This window comes from Tympanuchus pallidicinctus, unplaced genomic scaffold (genome assembly GCF_026119805.1).
Source record: "Tympanuchus pallidicinctus isolate F22 unplaced genomic scaffold, pur_lepc_1.0 scaffold3, whole genome shotgun sequence".
In the NCBI taxonomy this organism is placed as follows: Eukaryota; Metazoa; Chordata; class Aves; order Galliformes; family Phasianidae; genus Tympanuchus; species Tympanuchus pallidicinctus.
In genome coordinates, this window is record NW_026294747.1 from 15,944,486 (window position 1) to 15,960,686 (window position 16,201).

A 16,201-nucleotide genomic window follows, 5' to 3' on the forward strand; every position below is an offset into this window, starting at 1 on the left:
TATCAAATGCAACACTGAAAATATGGTAACCTGTCACTTAGGTCCAGCATCGCTGTATTTTATGCCACTTATTCAGGACCCTGTTAATAGACTATTAGTCTCCAAGATGAAAGCTTCTAAATCACTGGTAGTCATGCTCAGCATGCCTACTATTGGCACTCTGGATTAAAGCTTTGTGGATAGTCCATGGAGGACAAATTCTTGGAGGGCAAAAACACACAGATAAGAAGCAAGCAGTAAAAGCAAGTATTAAAAAGGACTGAATTGAGATTTGAGTATACTAGCAAAGGTATCTACTGACTTAGCTTTCCAGACCATGTGAATAAGCTATGTGTCAAAAATGCAGAAACAGTACATTCAGGGGGATGGTTGTGTTAGAAAGTATCCACATTTCTATAAATTGAACAGTTCCATAACGGCAGGTCAGAATCCTCATTAAGTACCATGTTAAAACTACAATTTGTCCATCAAAAATTTTATTCTGAGATATTTCTAGAGCCTCGCTGAATGTTAAAGTTAAGCACATTCTGTTAAACCAAACCTATCAAACTCTACAGCAGCAATTCAAGAGACTCACCCCAATAAAGTTCTTTAATGGCAATTGAGAGTTTGGCATGACATTCCTTGCTTCACAAATAAGAAATTCACAAATACTATCAGTTTTCTGGAGTTTAAGATCCATGAAGTTGGCATATTTGTTAATTAGTGACTCGTTATTCTCCTTTGGTGTAGCCTTTAATTCCTGCCATACTGACAGAGGATGAAGACAGCTATCTGCTGCTACACTTCCATTCTCAAAACAAGGCATCACTCTTTCTTTAAATGTATATATACATTTATAATATATACATTCTGTACATATACAGAAATTTACCTGAATAAAAAGTGCTAGCTGCATACTTTGTGGATTGTATTAGAAATCAACACAGTCAACTTACACTTTCACTGGGGTCTTCCATGGTTCGAACAAAGTTACACGACTCGATGGTACACGAACGGACAGTTTCAGTTCTTCCTTCTCTGAACAAGCGTGTCATAGAGGCTTCATATGTCAAAGAAAATTTTCCCATGTCCTTGAAAGTTGGAAAAAAAAAAAGTCTTAGTGGCTTAGACAGACTTAGCCTCTCTTTCTTAATTGATCGTAACATTCAAGGTAAGTACATAGGATGCAAATCACTCCACAAGTTAAGCAAGTTGTTAGTAGTCTACCATTAGCAGCCTTACAGAAAAAAGTAGTAATGGGATTTGATCAATGCTTTTACAGCAAAGACTACACATTTTATATCCACTACTTTGATCGTCACAAAAAGAACTAATTCAAAAACTATCAAAAGCTTATTAGAAAGTTCAGTGGCTACTTAACACAGCTGTAGTTAAGTAAGCTACAATATTTTCAATTCAAAGTTTAACAGCATAGATTTGTATGGCAGCATGGGGATAAAAAAAAAAAGTGAAAGAACATGATCTGAGAAAGTGAAAACTGAAAACGATCTGCAAAATCCAAAATCCACAGATTCTGAAGTTTTTATATTGTAAAAGCTTATCTAGTACATGGTACCAATTCTTTCAGGTCACAAAAGTTTGTTCAGCTTCAAATTAAGAGATTGGGTGGTTACTGAAAATATAGAAATAAAAGGTGGTTGGGATGGTGTGTGAAAGTCAAGTTATTTGCCATGTGGCTGCCCTAAGGAATGGTAACAAAGATAATAAGTAGTAATAGCAGCAAGGGAATCTCTGTGCTTTGACATTCAATTTAGAATTGCATTTAAAAAAGCAACAAAAGATAAATTCGGAGAGCTAATACCAATAAATACTGAGCAATGACAGCCAGAATGCAAAACCTGTACATTTTGCTTTGTGGGCATCCTATGAAAATATGCAGGGGAAAAAAAGGTGAGCTAAAAAGAAAAAGCCAACAGGCAAGCACACCTATTAATAATGTTAAGGAATGAAATGTTCATTACTACAGAATTAAGGGAGACTCCAAACTAACAGGTAAGTTTAATACTATGTGGGTTTGAACAGCAACAACAAATTCACCTACCAAAGTTTTCATATCTAAAGATACCTAGGGCTAAAACAACTAAGCAGAAGAGAAAAATCTGCATTAGCATCAATAAATCAACCTTTGGACAATGAGTTTCTGACTGGTAACCTGTTCAGCATTTGTACTAACTTCCACTGAATGTCTTTAATAACACAAGCAGTGCAAAGTTATGTGAAAGCACAGCGTACTTCACACAATCACACATTCTAATCGCAAGTACAGAAACACAGAATCTTATTAAATTGCCCACAGCACAAGTCAAAGTCTGTTCTTCTTACTCGGTAGTGAGCAAGCTGCAGGGCAAGCTGAATGAAGGCATCAGGGCTGGTTTTTGCTTTCTTTATTAGCCCCTTCCCAAAAACATCAAAGTAAAATGAACAGAAGTCCACATCATCTGCCAGAGCTCTAGCGGTGCTCAGAGACTTCTCGATCACATCTTGGCACTGAAATACACAAGCAAATGACTTATCTATACATATATATCTCATATATATATATACACATACACAGGTATAAGCATTTGAAGGCATTCAAAAGAAATACAAGTGCACCCATGTTTAACTAATATAAAATAAATGTAAAATTATAAAATTTTAAAAAATAATTATTTATTATAAACATATAATATTATAAAGTAACTATAAATTATAAGCCATTAACATCATTGTGTAAATATTCTTCCTTTGGAGAAAAAGAAGATATATTTGTGTGAAAGTTAAGATTCAAACAGCTTTAAAAAAAGTTTTAAGCCAATACACATTTGGAGTCCAAAAATGTTCTTCCAACAAAAAACATAGGACTGTTCAGATCACACAGTAAGTGTACCACCAGCCACAGAATTCTGAATGCATGTAAGACAGCTAATCTCAAGGAAATATTACACAGGCATAATAACAACACAGCAGCAACTCAAACTTCACTGCAGTACTGTTCCTGTCTACAATGGATGGCCATTTATTTTTGACAAGCTGCTTAGCTAAGAAAATTTCTAGAAAAAAGCTGCTATTTCCTGAGCAGAATTTTTAAAAAGCGGTGTTAAAAACACTGCCATCCTTGTAAGTACACTGGGTAATGTGCACAAGCAAAATACATGTTTTACAGGGCTCAAAGCAATTAACTACTTGTAAGGTTTTCAGTAATTAATTATATGATTTGACTGCTTAAGAAAAGCTGAGCTCCTTTCCCCTTACCTCTTCTGGAATTTCCCACTGCAGTTTGGTAGGGATAGGAATATTTTGATTGGTTTCTCCTTTGCAGTGTCCATCCTCAGAGTAGCCCAGTTCAAGATACTCAGTTGCCATTATGTTCTGTGAAGAAAGATACCTTTTCAGAATTGCAAACACATTATATCCTAATTCCACAACAATAAGTAATTTGCAAAAACAGTAAATAAGTCCCAACATTTTTAGGATAACACATTTTTAAACACAGTGAAATGCAATCTATTCTCAAATACTGCCTATTACTTCAAGGCATTTTTACCTCTAAGCAGAAAAATACCAGATATACATAAAATACTGTACTACAGTGGTGCAAAACGCTTTAATTAAACCTCCTCCAAAAAAGGCTTTCAATCTTTGTTCAATTTTGGTTCTAAAGAATTTCTGTAAGTCTGTTATCTGACAAAACCAGTTCATCAAAAACAGTTTATTGCAGATTGTGAATTTCCAAAAAATTAATCAGAAATCTTTAATTCTTTTCAAGATTCACAAGCTGCTCAATGTTTCAGTACATTTTATGTGCACACTGGGTTTCTTGGAGTAGTTTTCAAGATGGATGATGCAGGTTGAATGAAAAACAAAGACTTTGCCTTACAAGATTTCAAGTGAAATATTATGGGTTTTTTTTGTTTTTTACCTTGAGGTTATCAATCTATTCAACATGGAAAGAAAGAGTTTGAAAAAAATCTGCTATATGTCTGTACTTATTTCTAATCTCTTGCTGGTATGGACAGAACACACCAACTACAAAACATCCAGAATTTCTTAGGAAACTGAATTCTATTTTATTTTGGGCTTCCTGATTCTCAGCAGAAAAGGAACCAACTAACAGTAAGTACAAAGATATGAACTAAGCACACTGAGCAATTCTCTGAAATAGAACAAAGTAATACTTTTTCACTGGCCAGAACAGCTAGTCTGAACTAGACTGTTCAATCAACCTTGAATGAGTTTTGACTTTCTCCCATTTAGAGAATGCAGTTAGGACTTTCTCTTCTTATACAAATGGATACTCATAGATAATAAAATCAGGACATGACTTGGGGCATCAGTCGGACCTGGGTTCCACTTGCACAGATACATAATTAAATCAGATTTAGCTAATGTTTCTGAAATACTTTTGAGTGATGAAGTCGTAACTGTTTATAGGTCTAAACATCAAAGAGAAAAAATATTCAGATAGGATTTCAAGCAATAAACTATGTCCATGATGAACAAATTCGACAAAAAGTCCATTTATACCATTCATAGCAGCAAAACACAAGAGCTAATTTAAATAACATCAATCTAGAACGTAAAAATAGCTTAAGGGAAATAAATGCTACAGAGTATAACTTCTAAGTTTTAACAATAAACATGGAATTTTACAGCACAGGGAAGCCTATGTGCTTCAGCAGCATCTGCATATGCAAAATGAAGTGCTATGTCAAACAGGCAATAGTTCATTGATTTAGAATATTAAAAACAAGCTAGACAGGGTGACATATCACTTTCCTATAAACACGTTTGTTGTCATTAAATTTTAATAAAGGCCTTTAAGGCAACACAACTTGTTTTTTAGCTAGTTTTGCTTGTTTGTTTGTTTTGAATTCTGCTGACAACACAGAAGACAAAAGTGATCCAAAATCACTCATCAGCAACATAGTTGCAAGAGACTGGAAAGGAATCTGATGTTATTCAGAGGTGTTGCATGAGCCACCTAACATTATATTCTACATTAACCTTTTGTATGTAACACTTACCTCCCACAGGTGTCCAACAATAGGAGCATCTGCCCAAGAGTGCTCAGCATTCAGGCCCATTTTGCCATTTTTGAATACTACAAGAGTAAACGTTTTATCGAACCACCTACAAAAAGATTAGATGTACTTATGAATTTTTATGTTTCAGAAACACTTTTATACTCTAACTTCATGTCTGTGAAAAAGATTCGAAGACAATGCTGGTTTGTTTGTTTGTTTTTTGTATGAAATGTACAAATTTATATGCATATAAGTCACTAACTCATATGCATTAGCCACATGAATTAGCACATCTCTGAAAAAGAGAAGGGTCTTTTCACAGAGTCAATACTGTACCTGTCATAACATCTGCCATGTATTAAGGATTTTGCATATTCATTTAGTGACCTCACTGGATCTTCTTTCCTGTACCCTTGTTCGTCATCATCCAATGTCACAAAAAATGCTGCTTTTTCAATGGCATCTAAGGACTGTTTGTTCTTTCCACGGCTAAAATAAGCCTGTCGAGCCTTAGCCCATGGTACCCTGCAGAAAGAATTTGATTTACAGCCAGGTTACGTGCATTAGTGCATATTTTATCATCCTGAGACATTCCTCCTACTTGTATCAAGTTTTGAGCTGCGACTTGCATTCATTTAAACTGTTTCAGCACAGAAAAGTTCTAAACATACAGGTAATAACACAACACTAGGAAATAATTCAGCATTAGTTCAGTACCTACAGGGGGTCTCTTCAATAAAGCTGGGGTGGGACTCTTTATAAGGGAGTGCAGAAAGAAAGGTCTCTAAACTAAAAAAAGGCAGATTTAGATTAGACATCAGGAAGAAATTCTTCGCTATGACTATGATGAGGCATTGGAACAGGCTGCCCAGAGAAGCTGTGGATGCACATCCCTGCAAGTGTTCAAGGCCAGGTTGGAGGGGCTCTGAGCAGCCTGGTCTAGTGGAAAATAACCCTGTCCATAGCAGGGGGGCTGGAACTAAATGAACTTTCAGGTCCCTTCCAACTCAAACTATTCAATAATGCCTTCGTATCACAACACGAATGCAAAGCATAAGCATTATTCTTCAGAAGTTTCTGCTGCACACAACATGTATAACATCGATCATCCACATTTAATAACTGAACAAAAGAAGATACCTGTTATGTGAAAGAAAACAGTAATAACAATGAAAACAATTCACTGATAAAAATATCTATTGCTGTAACACCTAAATATAAGCACCTGGACAATTTTCCATGAAAACTTCCATGGTATACAACTGAAACAGATCTAAAGTTAATCAATAAAGAAATTTCTATGCAGCAGTGCCACATTTATTTATTTAGAAATCTGTAACTTTTTCCAATGAAAAAAATGTATTGAAGTACAATATCTCCTAGGTAGTATATTAAAAACCCAAAGCTCTTTCACTTCAGTGTCCAGAAACAAATCAGACAAGACTGAACTGAATTTGTCAAAATAGAATTTAATTCAATGATCTCTCACCAAGAGCCAGGTGAATTCACATTCTCAGTATTAAGTTTGAGAACATTCTGTAAAATGTCAGTGAATCTCAGAGAAAATCTACAGCTTACATAGTTTAACATGCTTACTACTGCAAAGCCTCAAATTGTTCTTCTTACCACAAACAAAGCAAACTTCTCTAGCTTTCCAGCTAAGCATGGGGAGTCTATACAGAGCTGCAATTGCAAAATTATTTTTAATTCCACATCATCATTACAAAGGACAGCACAGCAGGAACATGTCAGCAATATATTTCCAAATAATAAAATTAATTTAAAAAAAAAAATGATAATAGCCATACCTATCTCCTGCAGTAAGAGCTGCTAATTTCTCTTCACCAGCCTGAGGCTCTGAATCATCATCAAGAATTCTTTGTATCTGCTGTTCAATCTCTCGAGGTTTCAACAGTCTACCATCGTGGTACAGCCACACTTTGAAGTAACGCCCCTTGTGATAGACAACAATGTGTTTGCTGTCTTTCACATGCTGGAGAGTATCTAGAATTTTAAATAGTTTTTATGAAAACAAAGCTGAAGTCTCAAAATACTAATAATACACTATGTAACGGCGAGTGCCTGCTGCATGAACTATCAATGAGCCACAACTCATTCAAACAAGTTTATCTTCACTTTGTTTATAAACAGAAGGTCAACTGGAATAAGCCTAAGAAGGCTTACGGCATGAAGGCTTTGTGTCAAACACCTACTGAAGCTTTCAAAGCAGCAGGTAAACTCCTCACATGATGGAAACCAGCAATTCAGTTCTTTTGCTCTTCCTGTTGACATTCTTATAAATCTGAGGAAATCAGTTGATGAGACAGTTAAGAGACATCCTAAAAGCCTAAAATTCATTATTCTGAGAAACATAGTACCAGGAAAGAGTTCTCTACTTTGGGCGTTCTGACCTACCCATAAAGTTTTGAGAGGTATCCACTGACCAGAAGCAGTTTTATACTTATGGCACCTATGGCTAACCTAGATAAAGCTCAAGCTTTTGTAGAAGTATCACAAGGGCACCTGAAAGCTCCAAGAAAATCTGCTGCAGAATTAGTACAGGGTTTGACTCTCAGAACTGAGAAAAACGGATAGCAACATTTTCTTTCATCTGTTGACTACTAATGTTAGTATTTCCAGATGATCTGCCTCCTATTCTGTTTTGACACTGAAAAAAAAATAAAAAAGCATCCTCACACACATCCAAAAAAAAAAAAAAAAAGAAAAAAAAAAAGCCATGAACATAAAAAGAAGCTGAGCCCAGAGAATGTAGGCCAGGCTATTGGGGGGGATCATTGGAGGCTAGTTTGGGGGAGAAGCCACTACTAAGCCTTTAGGGATACACTCCATAGAAAAATACCACCGCACGGAGGAGAATTTGCCTCAAGTGCTTTAATATTCCAAATTCTCAAAGCTGATGCACTGACTGTCACATTCAAGTACAACACACAAGTCACCGAACATTCATCAGGACCAACCTGAATCCCTGAATGGGAATAAGCCCCTTTAAAGTTTGCAAAAAATTAAAGTTCCTTAGGATCTTCAGGATGCGGGAATATTAAAGCTCCAACCCACCAGGTTATACAAGCCTGTGTGACAGTCAAATGTACCTTGAACAAGCCCACCATATTTGATAAGCCTCAACACAACTCTTCAACATGGCAGGTACTAAGACTCACACCAGTATAAATGAATTATAGGAGAAGCAGTTGGAAAATCTGGAATATCTGTCCAGACAGGGATGGAAAGGTATCTGGAAGGTGCCCTGTCCATGGCAGGGGTTGGAACTACATGATCTTTAATAGCTCTTCAAAACCATTCTATGACTCCAAGACACTACTAAAGAACATCACTGTCACCTGGAAAGAGCAATACAACTTTAACATGGATATGTAAAAAAATCCTTGCTATGCCAGAGAAGGCATTAAAAAATAAAATAAGGAGATGAAATTACCCCATAGTTACATGGCTAATTTCAATAAGCAACTAAAAGGACTGGAAGGGGTGTGACATACCCTACTTTTCTACCCATGTTTTTTCTATCCATGCATTAATGAAAATGCATGCATCTGCCTTCCTTCAAGACATACCTAACTCCTGTTGTCTGAATTGAAAGCATATGTCCATTTACAGTGAAAATGTACAGATGAACTTTGACTTACAGATACAATTGCTTTTTGGGCATGGCTAGCAAACACGATTGCTTGTGAACTTGTAAATACATTCGTAATATCCCATAGAAGCTACAGGAACAGATTCACACAAAAATAACCCTGTTCTACTTAAACAGGTATCTCAATTCAACAGTAAGATGTAAAAATTTAGTTGAAACTTAGAATAATAATTTCATTGCTGAAAGTTAGAGCAGGAGCTAATAAAAAAGAATGTGTTTTCCTTACTGTGTTACAGAGAAAGATTTAGTCACTGTCCTTCTTAGAGCTGATTCATCTGTCTGGTATCTTACAGTGCATACAAATCATCAAGATAACACTGGCACTGAAAAGCTTGCCAGGATTAAGATTGTACCTGCCTTTAACCCAGGTAAGCAACAATGCTGAACATACGTTCATATTGAGCAGAATACATTAAGATGTTGTTGTAAATAATAAACTGAAGGAAAAAAAAAGTCAAAAAAGGACAGATTTTAAAATGACTCAGATGAGAGAACTCAATCTGCGCAGAGAAAAACTCTGTGTATCAAAAGAAACCTGAAAGGGTACAACAGGAAAAAAAAAAAAAAAAGGTTGCATATAAATTAAAAGCATGAGGCAGAATTTCCTGAAGTCAGCTTTGAATTAAAGAGACAAGCACTGAAGTGAAGTTTCAAAGCTTTTTCTGTTCTGAATGACTATCTATGTGCTCTACGACAATTCATTACTTCCTGAGAAACAGCAGTACTGGTGCCCTGGTGTCATTCAACCCCTTAGCTGGAAAAGAGGGAGTCTAGCAGAAAATATCCCCAAAACTGTGAGCTCCATTAAGATGTTCTTTTCTCCTTGGATAGCCCTGCTTACCTGATTCTTCTCCTGGGATGCGGGAGGTATTAAACATCCGCTCCCACTGAGCTGAGCAAAGCGGAACAGTGGATCCCATCAGAAGAATCTGGACAAAACATGTGGATTAAATTCTAAATTAGCATTTATCGTTAGTAAATTTAAAAGAAAAAAACAATCTGGGTAAACAAGAGGCTGCAGAACAATATTTCTAATGCATCATTTTTTTTCAGTTCCTTGTTTTCCCTTCAACTACACGTGGAAGATTTCACTCACTGACATTCCAGTAGCTGTATTTTTTATTTTTATTTTTATTTTTTAATTCTTATCAAAGCTCACTCTTCAGAAGCAAGCACTTAAGATAGCTTGCATCAGAAATCCAATGTGCTCTATGGTCAATCTGGGTTACCCCTTGATTTCTTCCTCTGTTTCTGATTAATCTACCTATGAAATTACATCATAAACCCAAGAGAGTACACAACTCTCCTCCTATCCTTATCTACTTTGGCTCTCTTCTTTGTTGGATTTCTCCTATGCAGGAGAAATCACAACACCAAGTCCAAGGACAACCTTTGCTTCAAACAGCAACAGCTACTCAACTGTACTCTTTCAATGGTGTCTTTTGTTATCAAGCAGACCTTCTTACAACCACTATGTCCACATCAGGATCTGAATTCCTCTGAAGTCTGGATGTTTTTAAGGCAGTGTTCTGCCTGACAAATACCATTTCTTAGACACACCATGTATTTACTCCAATTATCTGGGTCCAAACATCCAAACAAACAGAACAGTAGGAAGACTTCCCTAGGACACCTGCTTTGAAGAAAAACTACAAACATGTCTTAGCGTTTCTTTATATGACACTAGGAAAGAAACTGTATCCACTGAATCATCACAGACGAAGTATGTGGGCCGGGGGTTATGATGCTTACTTGAATAAAATATGAAATAGAAACAAATCAAGTATTCAAGCAAAATCTGCTTGAAAGACACTTAGGTTTTCTGGAAATGCAGTGTCCTGAGGAAGTATGAAGTCACACACTTAGCGTAAATCAAATGTTTCTAAACTTCAGATAAACTTAACTTTAAAAAAAGTTGTCTAGCTTTATTGCTACACCAGCTTAAGAAATGAGTAAATTCAGCAATATATTGAAGTGTTTATTTTCCACATTGATATATCAAGTAAATAAATTCACTGCATTTGGCAGATTCACTAAGCAAAGCAACTACAAGCAGAAATCACAAAGAACAACATGAAAATATGGCAAGCAGTACACATCCAATTGTAGTTAATATTTCAGCATATAACCTACTTCATATGCTACTCAATTTAAAATTCATCCTTACAGTCAGTTTTTGCAGGAAATAGGAAAATGTTTTCCTGCTGGGATTTCCGGAACTCAGAGGTTCAGAAGTACCATGACATGCTTGCTACCTATCAATAATTTGTTAGGTGGTGTACTTAACGTATGCAAACATAAGACCTTATTTCTCTTTTGGGCAAATAGCTAGGTCAGTTTCAAGTGCAGCAATTAGCTGGTGTAACAGAAGCTTGCATCTGATAGCCAGTAGTTTGTGCACATGTGCAATTCAAGTGATAACAAAGATGCCTGAGATCACAAATTCAGTTGAGTCTCACATATGGTTCTGGCACAACTCTTTCCTCTCCTGCTGTAAAAGCTGATCAACTCCTTATAAACTGTACTGGAAAAGACCAAAAGCTATTTAAACCAATGTACATACTGGCTTGATTTCTTGTCTGTCCAGTTTTTTCCGGTAGAGCAGGATGGCATGGATAATATTACCAGCTCTAGCTGCCTGTATGGTTGTGGGAAATAAATAAAGGAAGTCCTGCAAAGTACATAAGAATCTTAAGTTAGCTATTATCATAGAACACTGAAAAATATACAGTACTACTGGTTTTTTTTGTGTTTTGTTGTTTGTTTGTTTTACTTTTTTAAGCTATATTCTGGTCAATGAAGTCAAGTCTTGAAAATACATGAAGTACATTAGTGCAGTGAGTTGATGACTTAAATTCCATTCCTTCAATAGCCACAATTTCCTTAACAGCACCAGTTTGAAAACCTACAGCATGGCTGTCAGTCATCCCATATAATGCTACTGAAAATTTGAATTCAAAACCACAGTATTTCCTACTTATGTTTTTAACCTCAAGGTCTTTCACAATTTTACTTCCTGTACAGACATTTACAAATACCAGAACACACAACTGTGCTATGCATACACATCAGTTTGTTTTTTTTCACATTAATCTTTTTAAAGATAGCTTGTTGCAGTAAGTATAAAACTGCAAAAGAAGCCATCACTGCACAAGTTTGCCCAACTGCCAGATGTGCTAAGTTTATTATGAAGATAGCACTTTGTAAGACATTTGTTTCAGACTGTACTCCAGAAAGAACAAAGACAGCCATATACTCAGTGGCAACAGAGGTCTAAAAAGGGAAATATTAAAGAAAAATAAGTTAAGATCCATGACAGAAATTTTCCAATGCTTCTTTGACCCCTAAGGCATTTATAGCATTTACCTACCATTGCAAAATAGTTACTGTTAACCATAATTGGTCCACGCCCTCTAAGGTAGATATATTCTTCCCACCAATCGCTCACCTGTAGGATGAAAAAAGATGAGTAAAAGTTCATTATTTCTATAGTTGACACCTGCTGTGTTGATAATTCCACATTACAGTGCTTTGTACAGAAATAGAAATTTAACAGTCAGCTTGCCACCCCCCCACTTAAAAACATACAAAGAAACAAAAATCCTCCACTGATTTCTGTTAATATTTAAGGAAAGCAAATAAAAAGTGGGATAATTCTAGAAATAGTAAGTTTCTGAATAAATTGTCATCTTCGCATGACATTTGAAATGCATCAGAAACCCCAAATGCTGGGGTAACCTAAGAGAACTACAGTTAATGTGTAGAGCCAGATTTTAGATACTACATCAGGAAGCTCAAGAGCAGCCTTGGGGTTGTTCAGCCCGGAGAAGAAAAGGCTCAGAAGAGAACTTATTGCAGCCTTCCACTACACAAAAGGGGCCTACAGGAAAGTAGGGACTTTGTAAAAAGGCATAAAAGGATAGAACCAGGGTAATGACTTTAACTTAAAAGAAAGGAGATTTCAATGAGATATCTGAGGAAGAAATTCTTCACTTATGAGGGCGGTGAGCACTGGAACAAGTTTCCCAGAGAAGCTGTGGATGCCTCATGATTGAGGCCAGGTTGGATGAGGGGCTTTAAGCAGCTTCATCAAGTGGTTGGGAACGCTGCCTACTGCAAGGGAGTTGAAACTAGGTGAGGTCCTCCTAAAGGACCTTTCTAACCCATGCCATTCTATGATTATAATTGCATTACAAAGTTCTCACTACGATATTGCAGTTTTGATTTTCTTTTTGATGGAAAACATTTGTTACAATTGCTTCTTTCTTTTCCATATGCTTTATCAATTCTACATAAAAAAGTTTTCCTAAAGTACTCTTCTATCTAAACTACCTGGACAGCTACATTCAGGGTTTAATTACAAATCTTAACAAGGATAAATAGCCTATGAGCAGTCATAATAGCTAAATCACTGGCTCCAGAATAACAAACACAGAACTGAACAAAGGTGTGCTCTATAAAGTTCCATTTACCAAACTTTTTGTTTTCAAAATCCCACATCAACTTATTTCTGTGCAAATCCAGTGGTCTCCAATGCACTTTGCACAAGTTTCAATTCCCTTCTTCTCCATTTAAGACAGAATGAACAATAAGCCAAAAATACAACAGGAAACAAATATTCAACAGATGTAATTTGAAGTCATCTGTTGATCTACTCACATAGTTTGTGGCCCACCACGATTTTAGCTTTAAGTACCACTGAAGCCTTGGTCCTAAGTTAAATGCAAAATCTTTTGCAAGACCCTCCATTCTTTTGAACTCTTCATCATTCATAAGTGGCCGGACTGATTCCAGATACTAGAATACAGGAGGAGAATCAGCATCAGTGTAGTCACAGATGTGCACCTTCTCATCATTTCAGCAGAAAGTCATGTACATCATTACAGCAGAGAGAACGTTTACATCACTTACAGCAGAGAGAGCATTCAGATTCAAATGTATAAGGCTGCAAAACGCCGTGTTGTTAAAACACTTCTAAACATTTTCCTGCAAACTTTTCCAGAATTTGTGGAAAAGGCCACTTTTCTAACAATACATTCTCCTCTCCAGAGAAGAAAGCATTTTAAAGAACATATTTACTGTTATCATAGGACTCAACTCTTCAGCTTTAAGCAGCTTCATCGAGCTCTTTTCCTTCAGTTTCCTTCAAACCTCCAGTTTCCATAACACACAGTCCTACTTACACACTTTGCTGCAAGACTTTCTGTCATAAAACACGTGCTTATATGCATGCTAGTCAACATAACAAATACAAGATGCACTGAAAGCCCTGCATATCACTTCATTGAAAAGCTTTGCAACAGACACCATATCATCCAATGTGAAGCAAGCCAGCTTCAAACTGTCATCCATTTCAGTGGTTTGTCTTAGCCCTTAGTTTCTACACATTCCGTTTTAATGTATGAGAAAATATTGATACCACCACATAATGATTTTAAGACACGGCAAAAACAAAACAAAAACACTCTGATATAAATACAGAGGCATCTAAGCATGGATTCAATGTTACCAAAGATAATGAATCGAATTCCACACACCCTGGTGACTGTGTCTTTGACAGCTGGAACTGGCAATCGTGGTAAAGACGTCTGGAAACTGTACAACATGGGCTTACGTCCTGAGAAGAGTTTTACAAGAGTCTGAAGGAAAAACAAAATCAAAATATACGCTTCAATTTATTATGTTCCACAAAGGAAAATGACAAGAGTAAAAGGAATAACATAGCTGGGAGTTCCTTTCACTAGTAAGCAACATTAGACTAAATTTAGCCAACTATCATCTTTATCACTGTTTGACAAAGGCAAAAAGGCAATGGCAAACTATCTTCCAAAGCAAACAACACATCATTTGAAGAAAAAGAGCATCATGGAGACTTCCTGACTTCTTCTGGTCATTAGGCAATATTGTTCGCATAGGACACGCCTTGATCTCAGTAGAAAACAGAGGCAGCTACTGAGTGCACTTCCTCATTCATTTTCCTTTATGAAGATTAAAAAGCAAATGTACCCATCGATATTTTACTTATAAAATAGCCAACAGAATAACCCACCTCAACTGTACTCCAAAACAGGAATCGTTCAGTCAAGCATCCCACATAACAATAGCCATCATTAAGAATTATGCTTTGGAATCATGCTTTGATATTTTTCAAAGTTATAGCTCAACATCAAGAGTACACATTTAAAGGGAGTTTCTTTAAGAACAGTTTGCCCTCAGATAATCAACTGTGTGATTTAAACACATCAAGTTGTGCAAGCATGCCAATGTTATGCACAGTCCTTGTGTTATCAAAAACCAATAAACAAACAAACAAAAAAAAAAAAATCAAAGACAACAGTTCCAGACTCAGTTTCAAGTTTTACAGCATCCCATCTTCTCCACGAGACTGAAGACAGAAATGCTGCTTCTATCTCTGAATACCTCTCAGCTGTGACATGCACTAAGTTGAAACTCTCAACCAGGCAAATTCTAGACTATACATGGAAGGATATTGATATTAATCATCCCATTTGGGCAAGAAAGTAAAATCAAGTATTAAACCAACAGTTCACTTATTGTGAAGTACAATCTCAACATCCTATATAGTATATTCTATGAAGTTCAATATACTGTGTTCCAACGGGCTGAAGACAGAAGAAAACTGAGGATGCCCTTTCACTACTAAATTGCTATCATTTGCCCTATTCACCCAAATTACAAACAACTGAAAACACTACTTATGAGAACAGCCCATTCCCTCTCCATTTCCTTGGTCAGCACAGCTACAGGAGCCTGTTTCAGGCAGCAAAGCCATTAACAGTCGCAGTGTGTAACCAGCAAAAAAGACTTCCCTGCAGCACAGATCTGCTAGATGCACCATGGTGATCAGCCCAATGAAATCTGATTGTGCTTCGTGGATAAGACAATTTTAAAGCCAGGTGAGAAAAACACCACAGCTTTTCTTAAGAAAATCTACTTCCCATACTTGGAGACTATTTTATTCCAGAACTCTTCAGCCAGGCTAGGCCAAGATTTTCTTCAGACAGAGAGTACCTGCTCAACTGACACATGCTCAACTACAAGTTTACTTAAGAGTCTGAGACCACTGAAGTGATCTGACAGACACCTCCTTCATTACTTCTCTGATTTCACATCCTAATACTCATCAGAAAACCTAATTACTTCGAAGCTGAAATATTTTCATTAGATGGGTCACCAGACTTCCAATTAGCCTGCCAAACAATCAATACTGCAGCTGAAATCGCAGCACAGGTTTGCTATCTGCAGGACTATTTGAACAAAGAAAAACATCATGAGTATATTGTTATGCTGTTAATCAGCATGAAAATCAGCTGGGGAAAAAACAACACATGCACAGGAAAATCCCTCCGGGATAACGAAGGTTTAGAAAGCTGAGGTAGTTGGTGCTGGTTTATAGGTAAACTAGTCCCCTCTTTTGCTGGAACTACCTAAAAAAAAGCAAGGAGTGAAATAAAGGTTTATATTAAACAGAGATGAGATACTGCTAGGCATACACCTG

The 16,201-nt window shown here is 36.5% G+C and overlaps 1 protein-coding gene across 3 annotated transcripts in view; it reads right to left on the bottom strand.

Annotated features, from left to right (window-relative positions):
• The window catches only part of CPT1A (carnitine palmitoyltransferase 1A), a 36,798-nt gene that overhangs the window by 6,756 nt on the left and 13,841 nt on the right, over positions 1 to 16,201 (bottom strand). For all 3 annotated transcript variants that reach the window (XM_052692974.1, XM_052692972.1, XM_052692975.1), the window contains exons 6-16: positions 14,220 to 14,321; positions 13,342 to 13,479; positions 12,053 to 12,130; positions 11,246 to 11,353; positions 9,524 to 9,611; positions 6,818 to 7,013; positions 5,346 to 5,534; positions 5,010 to 5,115; positions 3,238 to 3,354; positions 2,326 to 2,490; positions 939 to 1,073 (exon numbers count right to left, since the gene is read on the bottom strand). In XM_052692974.1, the coding sequence (XP_052548934.1) occupies positions 939 to 1,073; positions 2,326 to 2,490; positions 3,238 to 3,354; positions 5,010 to 5,115; positions 5,346 to 5,534; positions 6,818 to 7,013; positions 9,524 to 9,611; positions 11,246 to 11,353; positions 12,053 to 12,130; positions 13,342 to 13,479; positions 14,220 to 14,321 (1,422 nt within the window). The remainder of the gene's footprint in view (positions 1 to 938; positions 1,074 to 2,325; positions 2,491 to 3,237; positions 3,355 to 5,009; positions 5,116 to 5,345; positions 5,535 to 6,817; positions 7,014 to 9,523; positions 9,612 to 11,245; positions 11,354 to 12,052; positions 12,131 to 13,341; positions 13,480 to 14,219; positions 14,322 to 16,201) is intronic.